General features: G+C 35.1%; 3 protein-coding genes across 3 annotated transcripts; 2 read left to right on the forward strand and 1 right to left on the reverse strand.

Moving 5' to 3' along the window:
* Positions 1-306: 306 nt before the first annotated feature.
* LOC114723674 (COBRA-like protein 1) lies at positions 307-4,454 on the reverse strand. The gene is made up of 6 exons (XM_028909901.1): positions 4,379-4,454; positions 4,163-4,242; positions 3,464-3,917; positions 3,025-3,184; positions 2,672-2,934; positions 307-671 (listed from the first exon to the last, which is right to left on the reverse strand). Exons 1-6 carry the CDS (start codon positions 4,452-4,454, stop codon positions 307-309), a joined length of 1,398 nt encoding a protein of 465 aa, XP_028765734.1.
* LOC114723629 (uncharacterized protein At4g19900-like) lies at positions 1,505-2,675 on the forward strand. The gene has a single exon (XM_028909831.1). It carries the CDS (start codon positions 1,534-1,536, stop codon positions 2,359-2,361), a length of 828 nt encoding a protein of 275 aa, XP_028765664.1. The 5' UTR covers positions 1,505-1,533; the 3' UTR covers positions 2,362-2,675.
* Positions 4,455-7,165: 2,711 nt separating the features above from the next.
* LOC114723675 (aquaporin TIP4-2-like) lies at positions 7,166-8,120 on the forward strand. The gene is made up of 2 exons (XM_028909902.1): positions 7,166-7,312; positions 7,416-8,120. Exons 1-2 carry the CDS (start codon positions 7,166-7,168, stop codon positions 8,118-8,120), a joined length of 852 nt encoding a protein of 283 aa, XP_028765735.1.
* Positions 8,121-18,516: the final 10,396 nt, after the last annotated feature.

Consider the following 18,516-nt stretch of genomic DNA (forward strand, 5'->3'; position numbering starts at 1 on the left):
ATTGGTGAAAGTGTAGGGGAGGGAAAAAACTCATGAAGAGTAGTTTTTGAGAGGAAAAGCAACTATCTCATTCGGATTTTTGCATAATTTTCCTCTCTTTCCCATCGCGTACTTCTGATGTGAAGACGAACATAGCTGCAGAGCAAGTGTCTCAGCTATCAGCCTGGGTGTTGCTGTCGGGATCAATGCCTTATTTTATATGACAGAAACATTTGTGTTAAAATTTTACTTATGCTCCTTGTAGATGATTAAGTCAGTATGTTTTAGTTTATAGGAATTAATGCTGTTGTGAATTTCATGAAGAAACTAACTACAGAAGGAGAGAGAGATGTTCTGGAGAAAATAGAAAGAAGAAAAGAGCATACAAATAGTGATCATGAACGGATAAAAGGCAAGGGGAGAAGCGTGGTGAGGAGGAGGGAGAAGAAGAGAAGGGAAATGGGAGAAGGGAGCAGGATTAGGGAGGGCAGGGAAGGCGTCAGGCAAAGGCATTTGACAGTCTTCACCGTTGAAGTAAACTCTGGTGGGGAAAGCCCAGCCGTTGGTGAGAGTGAAGCTGTGAAGGTCCTTCTTCAACAGTATCTCTGTGCTCACGTACCCCAACCCATCCTCCTCAGAGTGCACCAGTACGTCGTTGTAGTATTCTATCCCCCAAAACAGTGCCACCTCATCTGCAACCGCATGCCCACTCTGTTAATACATATTCATGTAATGCAAATTGCAAGCTCTAAACACAACACCCAAGAATCCATGTCTCTCCTACGTTTTCGCCACATTTTGTTCCTAAAGCAATCCTCAATCCTCAATCCTCATACTTCCAATTTTATTTACATAACATGTATCTGTTTGACTATTTTGTTGTTTTTTTTAATACTATCTCTTCTGTTTAATATAAGAACTAATTTAATTTTTAATTTGATGTTAAATATAAAATTTCAGTCTATTTTATTTCTTATATTCATCTATTTTTTAAAGTAGTCATTATAATATTAAATTTTTATCAAATAGCAATTCTAAATAACATATATGATTAGTAAGGGTATTTTTAAAAGACAACAGTTGTTTATTACAACCAACAAATTTAATAAATTTTTTTAATATACTCAAATTAATCAATTAGCTCTTATAGAAAGGATTGGAGGTAATACTAAATATAACAACAATTAAAAAGATTTGTTGATTATTATATTTTATTGGATTAAAATATTAATGATTCATGATGAAGGGAATTGCAAAATTAAAGAACAAAAATCTTCGCAGGCAGGAAACAAAAAAAAAAAGAACAAAAATCTTTGATCCGTACGTGTTTGAGATATTTGAATAAAAACCAAACTACTCCTCAGTCTTAAATATAAGATATTTAGAATAATAAAAAAATCTTATATTTAAAATAGGAGGGATAATATTTTAAAGGAAAAAGGGGAATATCAATTATTAATGATGGAGGAATTTTCTACTAGTTTGCTCCGATCACAAGCTTTGTCAGCTCTGCCACCTCCTCCAGTTTTCGCGTCACTCCCGTGGACACTGAACATGCTCCGAAATCTCCGAACCCGGCGCCGCCTCCGTTACGGCGCTTTCATCTGCGCCGCCTCCTCGGCCCTTCTCCTCTTGCTCTCTGTGTCTCTGCTCTACACTCGCCTCTCTCACTCTAGCGCTCACCTCCATAATTACCTCCACCGAAACCCCAGACATTCACGCGATGGCAATTACGACTCACTCCTGTCAGATTCCGTCAATGACGAAACCTTGGGCAGCGAAGACAAGATTGACGCGCTTGATTTTGTGGAAGAGCAACAGCCGGAGGTAGATGATCTGAGATCTGTTGAAGTCGCTGAAGAGGAGGAACCGTTCAATCAGATCAAACCTAGTGGGTATTTCTTTGATCATGTTAGCGGGTTAATCCGGAGCGCTTTTAACAAACGTTCGATTGAGGAATGGGACGATGGTCAAGTAGGGATTTTTCTGGGATCTGGGGCGGAAGATCCTAGCAAGACCGCGTTTGGCTCCGATGATGTGCCGGTGGACGAGGAGGTCAGGAGGAAAGCAATGCAGGTGATGGGGATAGAGGATTTACTCCTGTTGAAAGTTGGCAGGAAAGTCTCGCCGCTGAGAGAAGGTTGGGGTCAGTGGTTCGATAAGAAGGGTGACTTTCTGAGGAAGGATAAGATGTTGAAGTCCAATTTGGAGGTTCTGAACCCTCTGCGTAACCCGCTTCTCCAAGATCCAGATGGAGTCGGTGTGACCGGCTTGACTAGGGGCGATCGAATTGTGCAGAAGTATTTGCTAAGCGAGTTTAAGAGAGTTCCATTTCCTCGTAAGAAGGCTTTCGACGGCTCCAGGGGGAATCATGTATCTTAGTAGCTAGAAATTTACCTTGAGGTTAAAGAAACTAGAACATAAGGTTTTAGATGACAAGATTGGGGCAGTAGTAATCCTAATGGCGATGGAACAATAGAGAGTGGTACTTGAGGGAGTTCGGATCTCTCGAAATATTCGGCCTAGAAGTATTATTTCAGATGGGAAAAAACCTGCTGAAGGGCTTACCTTTTCTCACAGTATGAGATAAGAACGTATCTGTAGCTGAAACACATCTTCAAAACATAGCAACAGGACACTTGGATGTTATTTAATGAAGCATATGACCGATGAAATATTATGCATTAAGTACCTTGAAAGCCAACGGTGGGTAGCACTGTGCTGTTGAAGCTATACGTTGTTGTTGGCTGGCTGAAGCCAGGATGTTGAACCAATAGATTCCAGTTTGTGTAATTTCTGTTGCGGATGTAGTTAGAAATTGTAAGTTTCACTCTCCAGTGATCCCTATAGTTGTTTTTAATATGCCAATGGACTCGAATTGGGCACATGTGGTCAGTGCATTGTATTATGTCGCGATCATTGTCATAATTTGACTGTGATGAGAAACCAACTGGCCTGGTTAGATAAACACAGAGTAAGAGGAGTGGGGCCTGGACCGGAGACAACGTCGTGACACTACGTCCAAATGAGGGTTTAAAAGTATACCTTATGCAAGTCTTTGTACTTTTTGCCGCTTCTGGGCATCCGCAGCTGCAACTGGGGCATGATGTAATGGTAGGATTGTAAAATGTTGAGAGCGAAGCACAGCATACTGGTGATTGGTATGCTAGAAAACTGGAGTACGTACATTTTGACTTCCACGTTCCTGGATTGTAAAATGTTGTATACAATTAGGAGGAGTGATAGAAAGGAATGATCCTGCACATATACGTGGTTGTTGTAATTTTATTTTGTTTGTCCAACCATGTAAACCTTTTCTTAGTATGTAATTTGCCATGTGTTTCTCATGCTTTTCATAGTTATGAGAAGGAACTCATTGATTAGCGAGGAAATGCATGTGCTTTCCTTGAATCCTACAGCAAAAGAAACACTAATCCTTTCTAAACGCCACATTCCATATTGTCTTTATGTTATGAGCACTTACTGTAAGCAGGAACTTTTCGTTGTCCTCCAAAATCTGGGATGATCGTGGGATCAGTATCAAGAAGTGGGCTACAAGTGTAACCAGGACCTGGGGCCATTAACGTGAGGCTACTAGGTGCGTGTCCCAGTGAACCATTTGCCAGGTTACCTACTTTGAGTTCAAATGAAGAGAGCGAATTCGAAGGATTGATAGCCCAAGCGGAAAGAAGGCCACCATGGCAGCAATTCTCTAATCTGCTTTCTTCTGAGACATCTGAACTGAAATCAACTATTGTGGGATTTTCCATGCAGGAGTGTGGTATTGGGTTTGTGTAAGTTGAGCAGTTTCCTCTATCAACGGCGAAGGCCCCTTTCATCGACCAGATCACCTCTTTGTTAGTCCATGTCCATCCAAGCTTCCAACCTGGTTTGGTTACATGACGATATTGATAATAGTTTTGCAGAGTCACCCTTGCCTGTACAATATATTCATGCTAGGTTGCAGTTTTGCTTCTTAAATTCATGTTGTATGCAAAATATCAAGGCCAATCAGTTATTTCAATTGGAGTCGAAAGAATCAACTCCCAGTTCTTGCCTATACTGCGGAAAATTGACAAGTTATTTGGAACTTCAATTTTCATTCTCAAATCTATATCCCTGCATATATGGTTTAACAATCAAATCAAAGTTCGAGTGATTGCATTGTGCAGTGAGTACTGACCAGATACCCATCGTCCGTTCTCCCGTAAATGTCAATAGTTACTGTAATGTTTCCGCTTGAATCCAAGGGATCATAGCAATCTGCAGATTAGCATTAGAACCAAATGAGAAAAGGGAAAAAAGATAATAGAGGAAAGAAGAATCTCAGTTTGCAGCATATAATTGCAGCTTCTGCAAACTGAGCTAAACAAAGTACATAAAATGAAAAGTTCAGTGCCTGACAAAGTGCATAATGCAACTAGCAGCATTAACTTCACTGCCTGAGGCCGCAGGCGATGAAGTTTCGGCGCCATATCCCCCCTTTTTGGTTGCTATGGGGTGTCACAAGAATCCTAGACAAGGAATTGCCTTTATCAGGGAAGAAGGGAAGTTCTCTGGGTAAATCCGTTAGGTGCTCTTTCTCCTTATCTTACCGGGACAAAACCTAGGATCATTGGAAATATCAACTAACTCTAATCAATAAAATTCTCTCAAAGAGGATTGTCTAAGAAACTGCCAAAGATTCCACTCCTGTCCGCGCAGAATTCGATTATCAGGTGTGTCCTTTTGTCCCATTTAGTACCTTCTAGTGCAGTGCCGGCTCATTGTTCATACTAATAGGGTGTTTGGATAGAAACCAAACCATAGTTTTAAAAGTGCTTTTACGGTTTACGAAGTAAATATGTGAAGGAGTTTGCCTCATTTTGCGGAAAAGTGTTTCTGAGAAGCACTTTTAAGGATTGTCAAATACCTCCTAAAACTCAAGCTTGTTAGCGAGACAAAGAAACACATCCTACTTTCAACTGATGATCACATATTGACTTTTAAAATTCTACGTATTTTTGCACATGCCTTTTTTTTTCCCTTTAGTTTGATATATCTGTTAATATTTTAGAAATATATTCCTCATCTAAATAAAACCATTAAACAGAGTTTCGGGCTTTAAGCAACTCATGATTGGGCTGGCATCATTTCTAAATTATTCTGAATTACATAGGAAACCAGAGAGGGAGGGGGAGTGAGAGGGAGAGAACTCGTGAAATGCTCAGTCAAAGTTCTGAGCATCACCAAAAAAAAAAAAAAGCCAAAATTATATTTATAAGAGAATTTGTTACAAGAGAGAAAAGGCCAAATTTGTTACAAGAGGGAAAAGGCCAAAAGCCTTAGGCCATTATTACAGATAAGAGAGTCGGCGACCCATGAATATGAAACACCAATTAGGAAATGAACAAATGCAACCTCTAAAATACACGTCAATAGAAATTAAAGCTAACAAAATTACCGGTTAATTAAACAAATTTAACGGTGCTCGCCTACTGATTGTCTAAACTTGAGTGGATTGGGATTGATCTCTCGTCTGGCCCTCATGGGCCTTTAGTGGATCTGGCTGAAAAAAGCTCAAATTCTTGGACAAAACTCGAATAGACTTTTGCTAGTAGTTAAGAATTGTGTTTATTTACCTTTTTACCGCTTACTACTTATGAGCTACTTAAACATCAAAAAGCTCACGGGGTTAGTAGTGGAAATAAATTTCAAGATGCGCCAACGTCGGACAGGGTGGTGCCGTTTAATCGTTTATGCATTCTCATATCAAACGGGTTCTCTAAGCTATAATAGTTATGGATGCAGATTATGGTATTCGCTAGGAGGCATTAATCTTGAAGGAACCTTCTTATAATTATAATAAAAAGTAGCTACATATTTTTGCTATCTGTTTATTGGGAGGACAGAGTATGTCGTCTTTCTGCCAAAACTAATATAGAGAAGATAGTGGTCTTCCCAATAACTACGCATGCGCCATGTTGAGTTGGTGTTCACACATTGTATGTGTTTACGGCCTAATCATTTAGCTGATCTCCTGGGGATGTATAAGGAAGCAATTCGATCAAGGAGGGGTATAGGCAGATCGTGTTGGCGCAACCAGAGCTCACTGATGCAGGTTCAGACTTGTGGGAGATTCCTACGAGGAATCTGGCTCATAGCAAGTTTCAACAACCGAGCATCAACTTGATTCCCAGGTTTCAATTTTCAACATAAGCAAAGGACGGCGATGTGAACATTAATGATGTTTGAGTCACAGCAAGTTCATGAGTTTAGCATCAAGCCTTTCATTAAACTTGGGCCCTAAAACAATACCAAATGCAGGCATTATGAGAGGCTTTGTGGTTTAGCGACGCACAGGAAAGTATCATTCAGCTACAGTTCACGTACCCTTTAGTAGTCTGTATTTCAATTCTTAGTATGGGCAGTTTATTATGGCTCTACTTGATCCTCCTTCTCATCTCTCATATGTCTACAGGATGACACTATTACGTTTTTGCGTAGGTTTCCAATAGCTAGTTTCATTTGACTTTATATAGCTTGGCATTACGGTTAATGGCATATGCTATGAATCGGAAAAAGAAACTTTGAATGTATTTATGGACGGAGAACGCAATGGAGTAACTATTGTCTTATTAGGCTGGTGATAATTTCTATGTATAAAACTATTAATAATTTTACATGAAACTTATCAGTGTCGTAGAATATTTAGTTGCTTTTTTTTCTCGGCCCAGAAAAAAATTAATTATTTGGATGTAATGGTTTAACAAGTTGCCTTGATCTATGGAATAGCAGTTTGCAGATATATAACTATCAATCATATTACCTTGTTTGTGTAGGGTGACCCGTGAATATTCTTGGGAGTGAAGCTTAAACCTATCTATGTCATAGACATTCACGCATATACCATCTAATCAGTTTCCTTAATACGAAAAACAACTAAAGTCATTGCTTTGATAAATGATTCCTAGGGGAAACAGTAAAACCACAATATATTACGGCGTCGTGGAAGGCTAGTTTGTCACGGTATATTATGGCCTCGTCGAAGGCTAGAGTCAACAATCTAAAGACGCAAATATAGCAGGAAAATTAACGTAAGATCCATGCTAAAATCCAAGTATGTGTTTTATCTTCTTCCGTAGTAATGTGGCTCTTTTAAAAGAAATTATAACTAGCCATTCCCTTCTCTTACAGTTCAGGCCAAATGGACCTATCAAACTCCAAAGTTGCAGACGAACAATTATCCAATAACTCTGATACGATTTATGGGGAAATGTGCTCGGCTAGCAAGAAACCCTTATGGTCCAAACGTCTTGCTTCCATAGGAGCCCATGATGTTTTCAGACCAGAGGTAATAGAATCACTGCTCGTTAAATTGACATCAGTTAGTTATTTTACGTTAATCAAGGGCTTTCCAAAAACATACTGATGCCCTTTTCAGTTTCTGGTTGAAGGTATGGAGGGCAGCTTTAACAGAGTTAGTAGCCACAGCCTTACTAATGTTCACCCTCACAACCTCCATTATAGCTTGCTTGGACTCCCACGAGACTGATCCAAAGCTTCTCGTTCCTTTTGCAGTATTCATCATAGCCTTCCTCTTCTTAATGGTCACTGTGCCTCTCTCTGGAGGCCACATGAGCCCGGTTTTCACCTTCATAGCTGCCTTAAAGGGAGTCATAACTCTTACACGTGCTCTCCTTTACATAATATCCCAGTGCATTGGCTCCATTGTTGGCTTCCTCATCATTAAGACTGTGATGGATGAGAGATTAGCACTTACATATTCCTTAGGAGGCTGTGCTATTAGTGGTTTGAAGCAACAAGAAGCTCTGTTAATAGAATTTTGTTGCACTTTTGTGGTTTTGTTTGTGGGAGTGACCATTGCTTTTGACAAGAGGATGTCCGTTCATTTGGGACTGCCAATGCTGTGTTTGGTGATTGCAGGAGCCATGGCGTTAGCGGTTTTTGTGTCTATTGTTGTGACCGGACAGGCTGGATATGCTGGCGTGGGCCTAAACCCAGCAAGGTGTTTGGGCCCTGCGTTGCTTCAAGGAGGCCCATTGTGGAACGGACATTGGGTATTTTGGGTTGGGCCCTTCTTAGCCTGCATTCTCTATTATATTGTCTCTTTGAACCTCCCTAGAGAGATTTTTGTTTGAGTTTATTTCTATGTCAAATTTGAAGTGAGAGTCCTGACTTTGTCATTTCTTTAATTGATGTATATGTATATCGGGTAAATTTTCTTATAAAATTTACATGATGGAAAAGAAATGCACATTTAATTAGACAAAAAATGAAATAGGGATTTAACCATTCTTCCACTAAACTATTAAGTTTATTTAACTTTAAAGAATGAGAATTAATGATTATATAAATAGTTTATGAAAGGAACATATTTCTTGTATGTCCATAGTTTTTTTAGTACTTTCGAGTTTCTCAACAAAATATCCCGTGAGAGGCTTATTATTAATGAGGTTTGATACTGGTTTTGTTGATTACACTTCATATATGTTTTGCATAAAAAATGAAGAGAGAGATTTTCACGCACTATTAACCATTTGGTTGATTCATGCATGGGATTGAAACTACACTTTGGGTTGCCAATCAATCTTGCAGTAATATACCCTGCTGAATGAATTCCAAATTTTGCATGATACACTTCCAACCGTATACTACAAAGTGCATCTTATATCAGGAGCCTGAGAATTTAATAAATATATAGATGCAATTAGTTTCTTGTCTCGGATTTCATAATGACTTTAGCAAACTAATGACGAACGAGTTTAAAAAGTTTGGGCCTGAATCCAGCAAGATGCTTGGGCCCCGCACTGCTTCAAGGAGACTACTCCGGAAGGGGCATTGGATTTTTTGGGTTGGGCCTGTTTTGGCATGTCCTTTGCATTATGCTGTGTCCGTCAACTTCTTGATACACCAACTAGGGATAAATCTAATAGAAGAGACTAGTCCCTCATAACTTGACGAATCAATATTAAAATCTCTGCTAGGAGAAATACTCATAATTAATGCCCGACAGTGTCTTGAATATGTTTGCCTCCAATAGGAGAATACCTATGTATAGAAAAAAGACTTACCAATTCAACATGGTGAACTTATGTTCGAATTCCTATTAAAAGAGGTGCCAACATTTAGTACTTAATAGTATCTCGAATAGGATTGCCTCTTATGTGTATCACAAAAACAAAAAGGACTTACCAAGACAGGATTTGGTTTGCGTAGATGGAGAGGGTGATATTTTGAAGTTAGGTTGAGCTTGGTGTCTCGCTACATGAGCATAATTTTTATGCTTTAAATCATTTTGCCATTTGTGTTACTTTTCAGTCATAAATCCCAAACTAAATTAAAAAAAAACGAGAAAATAAAGGAATAATCAACAAAACTTGTATGTTTGTGAGATGCTGTCAAGAATCTGAAAGCTACGCATTCAATATAACTGAACAAGATTTACAGGGACAAATTTTAAATTAAAATTAAATAAAAAAATAAATTATTCCACTGTCCTTAGAAATCTGTTCTGCTAACCACAACTGATTGATGATTATTTTATGGAGCATATTATAGGAAAAATCCCATTTAATACCTCTGATTTTGATTTCGATATTCATTACCTAGAGCTGACCAGGTAAACCAAAGATTAATCGTTTAAAATGAAAAAAAAAAGCATTTTTGGCGGGCCAATAGGATTTTTTAAAATTATTTTTATTTAGAAAACATGTAATGTCAATGATTTGAAATTATTGCTGATTGAAAAACAAATGGAAATAAATGCAATTAAATGATTTGATTTTGATTATATTTTATCAGCATTTTAAGTCACGTGGGCTCACGCGCGTATCAAAGGCATCGCTGCCTATGTCTATATTCTCATTCAGTCATTCTCATCTCCACAAACCTTTGGAGCTGTCAACAATTATCGTAGTCAAGTAAGTGCTCTTCTGTGAATTCTTCCATAGGATTAACATTTGTTTTGTTATTCTAATGTAATTAATTAAATTAATTGAATTTAATGTGAAGACAAAGATGAAGGCGATCGGTCTTGCGTTTTTGGTATATGTGATGGCAGGGATGGATGCCCCCACGGCGGATGAGATTAAAGCGGCTCTGAACATCGTCGGGGAAAGGGCTGACGAAGAAAAGATCGAGCTGTTCATAAATGAGATGAAACGCATAGGCATGGGGCAATTTATTCAGTTCAAGATAGCACTCGTGCGCTCCACACACATATGCTGCGAACGACTATACCAAAAACTAGGAATTACTCACACGGATGCCTCCTCCTACGAGATCAGATACCAGATCCGTGCTCATCGTTCTAATACAATTTAGACTATCTAAAATCTGATATAAATAATTTATTTGTGAAAGATTTTTAAAAAGTGTTGGTTATAAAACTGTTCTTATTTTAAATTATGTATCTATTGAAACAAAAAATTAATTGAAATATATAAAAAATTTCAATTCAATCTGAACTATCTAAAATCAATCTAAATACTCATCATTATGACGAGCATCGAATATGCCATCCGATTCCCATTAGTTTTGTGTGGTATTTGCACCTCAGGCTGAGGCCTCTTAGCGTGGTTTGGGTAATTCCGTTGTGTTGTTCTATTTCATGGCCTAAATAATAAATGAAAAAAAAACACTGAAGTATTCCATTTAGTTATTTGAAATTGCTGCTGATGGAAAGATAAATGGAAATAAACATGGTTTTGATGCTAATTAGCATTTCTATGAGATTTATTATTTAATCTTTCTGATCATGATTGCTATAATATTTATGTTTATTATTTGATTTGATAATTGATGATAAACAACTCTTGCTCTTCCTGGTTTATTTCCAAATTCAAAGCACATATATTTATAATTCTGTACAAGTCATGAGAGTTAGATTAAACCAGTGTTAATTTATCAACATTGATGATGAGAGAATCCAATATTCTTAAATGAGATTAATGGCAGAGATATTAAGCAAATAATCACATCCGGGAGAGCAAAGCTAGTCATAATACCATGTAGACAAGTTCTGGTTACTTTCCCCACACCAGCATCTCCTCTCGTGGAAAAAAGGTCCCAGAAAAAGAGGACTCCGACGAGATGAGATTTTAGTTAATTATTTTCATATAGATTAATAAAGGTTACTAAATTAGTTATTTTTAAAAAATATGTTGATTTTCTAAAATACCAGCAAGGTGTTTGGACTTGGGCCCAAGCCTAATGTTCCTTCCAGGTGTGCTTTCTCTTTAGGTTTAAATTTTTGTTTTCTCCAATATATTTGGATTTAGTTGATTTTATTTTTTAATATCTTCATAATATTTTTGCTACTGATAATTAATAATTCATAGTTATTGATTTTTTTTTATTTTTATATCCCTCATTTTCCAACAAGAAGTGTGAAAGAAGATTTTAAACATGTTATTATGATAACCATCAAGTAGTAGGTAGGATTTTTTATTGGTGGATCTAAATTTTAGTTTTTAGGATTATTTAGTAATAGGGAATAGGTATCAGGGTTCTGATACCAATTAATGTATACCGAAGTGAGATAGATTTGGTATCACAGACTACTAAATCCATATCATTCAGGAACTCACCTAGTGTTGTGTGCTTATCGTACTTTAATGGGTTATCAAAGTTTTGATACCAATTAATGAATACTTAAATGGGATGAATTTGGTATCCCATACTACCAAGTCTCATCATTTAAAGAACTTAGCTATTATTGTGCGCTTACATTACTTCATACGCTTGGGAGCAATGACTTGTTTTGCTTCCAAATAGAGACATTATCAGTTCAAGGTGGTATGCATATGTTTTTTCTGTATCTGTTGCACGTTTTAAAGCATAATATGCTAAAAAATCAGCAACCTGGTTTCCTTTACGATATGCAAATTTCCTATGCTTTCCTGTTGACATCATCTTGACTTGCTCAACTTCTGCATATTTATATTTGCCTTCATTACTCAACATCCGGATTAAGGGTTGACCATTTGCTTCTTCAATTAATTTTCCAAATGATCCAAACAAAATTAAGCCTTCTTTTAAGGCTGACAATTCAGCCAAGAGGATATCATCTACATGTCCAATATTCTTATAGAAACCTTTAACAAAGTTTCCATTTGAATCACATAGCACCCCACCTGTGCCACCAATATTTGACCCATCTTCAGTCAAAATGATGCTCCTATGTACATTAAGTTTTAGCATACCACACTCTAGGGGTTCCCAAATTACTTTTCCCTTTAATTTCTTCATAAAGGATCTATGATTCCTGTACAAATCTTGTTTTCGTGCCTGTAAGATATCCCCCAATTATAATTTAAAAAAAAATTCCTTAAAACCTGAACGTCACATGTTCTCACTCCTTTTTGAAAGTGAGACTGTGATTTAAAAAGCTTTGATATTTCCTCATATCTCCTCCCTTCCATGAAAGTTCTTTATTTGGAAGGAGTGAAAAGAAAAACATTGTTCATACCAATTCCAGTTAAATTTTTTAACAGAAAGAACTATTGAAATTAAAATCTTTAATTGTAAATTTAAAATTTTTTTGTTATATTTATAAGTCATATCATTAAATTTTTAGTACGAATATACTATATATATTTTTTGCATTTATTTCAGTGTAAATTTTTTTAAAATTGTACATATTAAATAACGATAAAATTTAAAAATTGTTATATTTTAAGATAAAGTTAATACAATCCAAGACTTGTCTCGTATGAAACATGTTCAATTATTGTCCCCATTAAAATTTTAATTTCAATAATCTAAATTCCAAACACAGGATGACACTAATAGTTAGTTTCTCTCTCTATGTTTTTTTTTTTGCTAGAAAAACAATAGTTAATTTCATCATACTAATCAATCAATCAATGAATTAATTAATTAAGTCATGAACTACTCTTTCTGTTTCTTATTATAGAATATTTTCTAAAAATAATTTTTAGTCTAAAATAACTATCACTTTTTAGTATGTGATAATTAATTGTAGTGCCCTAACAAGGAGTATCAAGTTTTAGAGTAAAATACATTAACTACCCCTCTATTTTATTTAAATTACAAAAACATTTCTTCTATTTTGAAAACGTATATAAATTTCCCTTCAACTTAAAATATATGTTACATAAACATCTCTTATATTTTTAAGATTCAATTTTTATTCATCCAACCGTTAGTTGACCGTTAAGTTTCACTTTTAAATTTTTATTTTGACCAAAATGTCCCTCTTTAACATAAATGTTATTTAAACATTTATATCTATAAAAAAATAGTTTTTGATACAACAAAAAATAATTATAATACATGTATTTTCAAAATTTTTAATTTCAATTATATTATAGAATTATATAATTTTAGTTCCTCATGAAATATTGAAACTTAATATTTTTTTAAATGGCTAGAAAATTTTTTGAATGCTTATTTTTTATCACATAATATAAATTATGCAAGTTTAGAAACTTATATAAATCATTTAAATTTATGTTTGCATTAACTGAATTACGTAATTTTTTGGCCTAATACAATAAAAAAATTAAACAAACAACAATTTTAAAAATAAAAAAATAAAATTAAGGTAAAGGAGAAAATCTTAAATTTTTCAATATAGTTTTAACCAAGATTTTGGAATTTAATATTATGAAGGGTAATTTAGTAAAAAGAAAGTATTTCTATATGAATTTGAATAAAAAAATTTGAAATATTCTTAACAGAGTTAATAGTTTGGATTTAAGTGTATGTTTTCAAAATAGAGGAGAGGTTTGTGTAATTAAGACAATGCAATGAAGGTTATAGTATTTTACTCTAAGTTTTACCATGCACTTGGTCAAGTTTATATCCTAATTAGCAAAATACCCCCTCCTTACAATTTCTCACATAGGCCCCACAAGAATACAAACACGCTGAAATTTAAATAATAAATAAAAAAATTTAAAAGGTTATGGCCCACCAAACAACGCAACACACATTTAAATTGGGAATTGTAACCAACACACAAAGCACCACTTTCAAAAGACAATATTCTAAGGAGCACAATTAGAGATGGTTAAGATTTCAATGTAAAATAAATGCAAAGAAAGTAGTTATAGCTGACATTGGAAGATGGAATGGGAAGAGTTGAGGAGCACATACTCCGTCCTATTCTCATTATAAACTCTAAATAACTAAATTGGATATAATGAAAAATTAATTAACTATTAAAAAATGAAGCTGTAAATAACATTAAATATTACTAAGCTTGCTTGTTCATGCCAATTTATGATAAGTGATAAATGAATAATAATAATAATGATAATAATAATAATATTAATATTAATATTACCTCTGACCCTTAATTTTTAATATTTAATCGATACAATAAAATAAATCCCTACGAGTTTACGTCTCATCACGAGTTTGCTTCAATTGACGAGTTTAACAAATTGATAAAGGATGAATCTCCTGCATTGAAAAGAGAAAGACACGATGACCAAGAGAGGATGAGTTAATGATTTTCAGAGTTATCTAAATTATTCCACAAAGTGATTTAAAATCTTTTCATTTTCATCACTCTAGATAGTAATTCATAGTCTCTTCACTTTTAAAAATATTGAAAAGAGTGCAACTAATTATGTAATTCTTTAAATTATTCCACAAGTGATTCAAGGCCTCCTTATTTTCCAGGGTAGTTTTTTCCCCAAAGAAGACCTTTAAGTTCCAAGAATATATATCTATGCATGTGCCACTGAACCTTCCGTATATCTATACCAAGACATTTAATCAGCCACTTCATCTTAATTTAATAACCATCCACATCAACAATCAACAGTAAATTAGATGAAAAAAAAAAAACCACCTCCTAAGACTGCCACATGGACTAATCACAAAACCTCTACAAAGTTTATAAGTTATATAGAATTAAATACAAACTAGAGTTTATATTATATTATAGATGGGGATAGTAATAATGATTTAATCTTATATGGCGTATACAATAATGATATCGTCTAAACTCCAAAGAACACAACCCTCAAATGATAAGAAAATATCATAAACTCTGGCACCGTGGACCGTACCGCAACCAGCCAACTACTTATCTTCCTTATATATTTCTTTCAAGCTTATGCATAAAAACTAAACGCAGCAAGTTGTTTTGGCCCAGACCTAGCATTCCTTCCAGGTGTGCCTTTTTTTAATTAAATTTTATGTTTTTTTTAATTCTGTTTTTTTTTTCCGCGCCTTCTGTCGGTTATAACAAAATTGGCTAACAGAAATGGCTCCCTTCATTTCACTTGCAAAGTCTTCACCTCCATTGCTCTGCCTTCATCCTTGTTTGCTTACATCCATTGCTTCATCACTTTTCTTGTTCGCCTACTTTCATTGCTCCTTCACTTTTCTTGTTCGCTTCTGACATGGATTTGTGCTCCATCATCCTCATCGCCATTTGTTTCTGTTCACTTCTTTTTCTGAAGATGCATTCTTCTCTGATTATCGCAATGTTTGCAGCTGCCGGTAAACATCCCTGTTTCTTTATTGTTGGTTCTTAGATTTACAGTTCTTCCAAATTTGCTGCGCGGGAATCCACAGCCGCGACTGCCTGAACCAAATGCAGAGCCACAGCTGCTTGAGCCAAATGCAGAGCCGACTGAGCCAAATGCACAACCGCGGCCGCGTCCGGTATGACAAAAAATTATTAATAGGGAAAATGACAGAAAAAGGACGGTTGAAATTTGAAATGACAAAATGGGTATACAAATAACTGAAATGACCAAATGGGTATGGGGTATCAATCTGGAATTTTGTCAATTCGGTAGAAAGACTAAAATATCCTCAACTTCTCTGAAGATATGAACTGCAAAGAAAACAATAATATACCAGAAGAGAGAGAGGCTGAGAAGACGAAGCTAGAGCAAGGGTGGAAATCTGGAAAGAGGGAAAAGGTAAGCAATTTTTCTGTTAAAACGCTAGTATCACCCGATTTCTTTGTTGCTGCATGCTCGAATGGGGATGGGTCTGTGAGTGTAGAGAGTTTGGATGAATAATTTGACCAGGACGAGGGAGTGACGCGTCGGAAATGGAAAAATGGTGACAAACAGTAAGCACGAGGTGGTCAGTGTTGTTAAATTCATTACTGAAATTGTAAAATCCTATATTTAAGTTGTCAATGGAGTAAGTGGGTGTGTGTATTTTTTAGGTGTTTCGAAAGATAAATGAAATTGATTATTGGGTAACTAAAATATTGATTTATGCTTCTTTGTTGCAGGTTAGCAGGCTTTGATGACATCTGACATTGGGTCTAACGTTAAGGAGTAATTTTTTTGGTGTAAATAGAATAACTTTTGAACCCTTAATTTTTTGGGAGAATAGTTGATAGAGAGGTTATCTTTTTTGTAAATGATGTTAACTGGGTAGGATATGTTTGTAATCTGAATGACAAGGAAACATTAGGTGGTGGTTTAATCTTAATGTTAACTTGTCATTTGAATACAAGTTATGTAACTTCTGTCATAGGCGTACTGATTTTTGGTAAATATTATCACTTCAGTAGTCAATTCCATTATACATGTAGTAAAGTCTGAATGTTAATATAAACATATCATAATGTTCTTCAGGTGTACTTGTATGCTATTTTGTCAACACATTTTTACCATTTGCTTAATTCCCCCAAGGGAGATGGCGGAAGTTGCCAATGGGCATGACCGGAGTGGTTAATTTGATTACAAATGTTGTTACTCACATTACAAATGTTGTTATTATCATTATCGGGGTAGTAAAATTGGCTGAAAATAGATGTTATTTGAGTTTGAAAGAAATGAGTTAACAAATGGCAATAGCGAGATAGTAACTCTTATTGCAAAAGTTGTAATTCACGTTATAAATATTATCATTATCATTATTAGGGTAGTAAAATTGGCTCCAAATACATGTTAAATTCATTTCACATTAACCAGTTGCAAATGGCAATAGCGAAATTGTAACTCTCATTACGAAAGTTGTAATTCACATTACAAATTTTGTTATTATCATTATCAGGAGTGTGAAATTAGCTCCAAATATATATTACTTGGGTTTGAAATAAACGAGTTGCAAATAACAATAGCGAGATGATAACTTTCATTACAAAAATTGTAATTCATATTATAAATGTTGTCATTATCATTATCGGAGTAGTGAAATTGGCTCCAAATACATGTTACTTTGGTTTAAAATAAACGAGTTGCAAATGGTAATACGGAAGTGGTCACTTGCATTACGAATGTTGTTAATCCCATTACGTGTGTAGTGAAATTTGGGTCCAAATAGATGTAATTTGGGGTACAAATAATTGAGTTGCAAATGCCATGACAGAGGTTACAACTTTCATTATGCATGCTGTAATTATCATTACTTGTTTAGTGAAATTATTCCAAAAAAGATTTAAATTAAGCCAACAAATATCATAACTTACAACCTACAACCATAAGTCAAGTATTTTGACAATATCTGAACATTACTTTCACAAATACTATATGTTTAATTTACGTAATCTTTACTACTACCACAGATGCTGTCTTTTGGTCAGTGTGGTGGCTTCATTTGATGAAAACAAGCTCAATGCTTTGTCATGTCTTGAATTAAGGTCATGATTCACTAGCCACCACACGAATGCATAATTCAGTAACTTGAAACTGATTTTTCAGCTCCTACTTTGAGCTCACAGGCTGTAAAACAATCTGATTCAAACAGCACAATCATAATTCAGCACTTAGAGACATAAATCATTATGTCCAAATCAATTTTTAATCTCTAGCTCTTCAATCCTCAAACCAACAATTTTTTTAAAAAGAAAGAAAGAAAGGAAAATCAGTTTTATGCCTCGATACTTTAATTTCACAAGCATCAATTCACAAGCAATAACCCATATACTCATATATATACAAATATTTTACAAGTATTGAATCAGCTTTTAACCTTCAAAACATTTCAACTAGCAATAATATATAATCTATAAATTATTTTCACTTTCAGAACATGCTAATATATAATTCAGATTCATTAAACAGTCTCTGAACACTATTATATCAGCTTCTAAATTTCCAAAACTTGAATCCTGCAACCTCAAGCATTAATAGCCCCAGCAGCAATGAACACACACACATACTTGTAAGATGACATGCCATAGCCACTCACTACCCCGATAATGATAATAACAACATTTGTAATGTGAGTAACAACATTTGTAATCAAATTAACCACTCCGGTCATGCCCATTGGCAACTTCCGCCATCTCCCTTGGGGGAATTAAGCAAATGGTAAAAATGTGTTGACAAAATAGCATACAAGTACACCTGAAGAACATTATGATATGTTTATATTAACATTCAGACTTTACTACATGTATAATGGAATTGACTACTGAAGTGATAATATTTACCAAAAACCAGTACGCCTATGACAGAAGTTACATAACTTGTATTCAAATGACAAGTTAACATTAAGATTAAACCACCACCTAATGTTTCCTTGTCATTCAGAGTACAAACATATCCTACCCAGTTAACATCATTTACAAAAAAGATAACCTCT

This window comes from Neltuma alba, unplaced genomic scaffold, assembly GCF_004799145.2.
Source record: "Neltuma alba isolate B1F8T4 unplaced genomic scaffold, ASM479914v2 tig00012148_pilon, whole genome shotgun sequence".
In the NCBI taxonomy this organism is placed as follows: domain Eukaryota; kingdom Viridiplantae; phylum Streptophyta; class Magnoliopsida; order Fabales; family Fabaceae; genus Neltuma; species Neltuma alba.

Bases quoted from the DNA above. Each gene is read 5' to 3' on its own strand.
- LOC114723629 (XM_028909831.1), top strand. From the start codon at position 1,534: ATGCTCCGAAATCTCCGAACCCGGCGCCGCCTCCGTTACGGCGCTTTC.
- LOC114723674 (XM_028909901.1), bottom strand. From the start codon at position 4,454: ATGGCGCCGAAACTTCATCGCCTGCGGCCTCAGGCAGTGAAGTTAATG. The intron at 4,243-4,378 runs GCACTGAACTTT...GCTAATCTGCAG, and splicing joins TGCATTATGCACTTTGTCAG to ATTGCTATGATCCCTTGGAT. The intron at 2,935-3,024 runs GTATACTTTTAA...TTATCTAACCAG, and splicing joins AGTACAAAGACTTGCATAAG to GCCAGTTGGTTTCTCATCAC.
- LOC114723675 (XM_028909902.1), top strand. From the start codon at position 7,166: ATGGACCTATCAAACTCCAAAGTTGCAGACGAACAATTATCCAATAAC. The intron at 7,313-7,415 runs GTAATAGAATCA...TTCTGGTTGAAG, and splicing joins ATGATGTTTTCAGACCAGAG to GTATGGAGGGCAGCTTTAAC.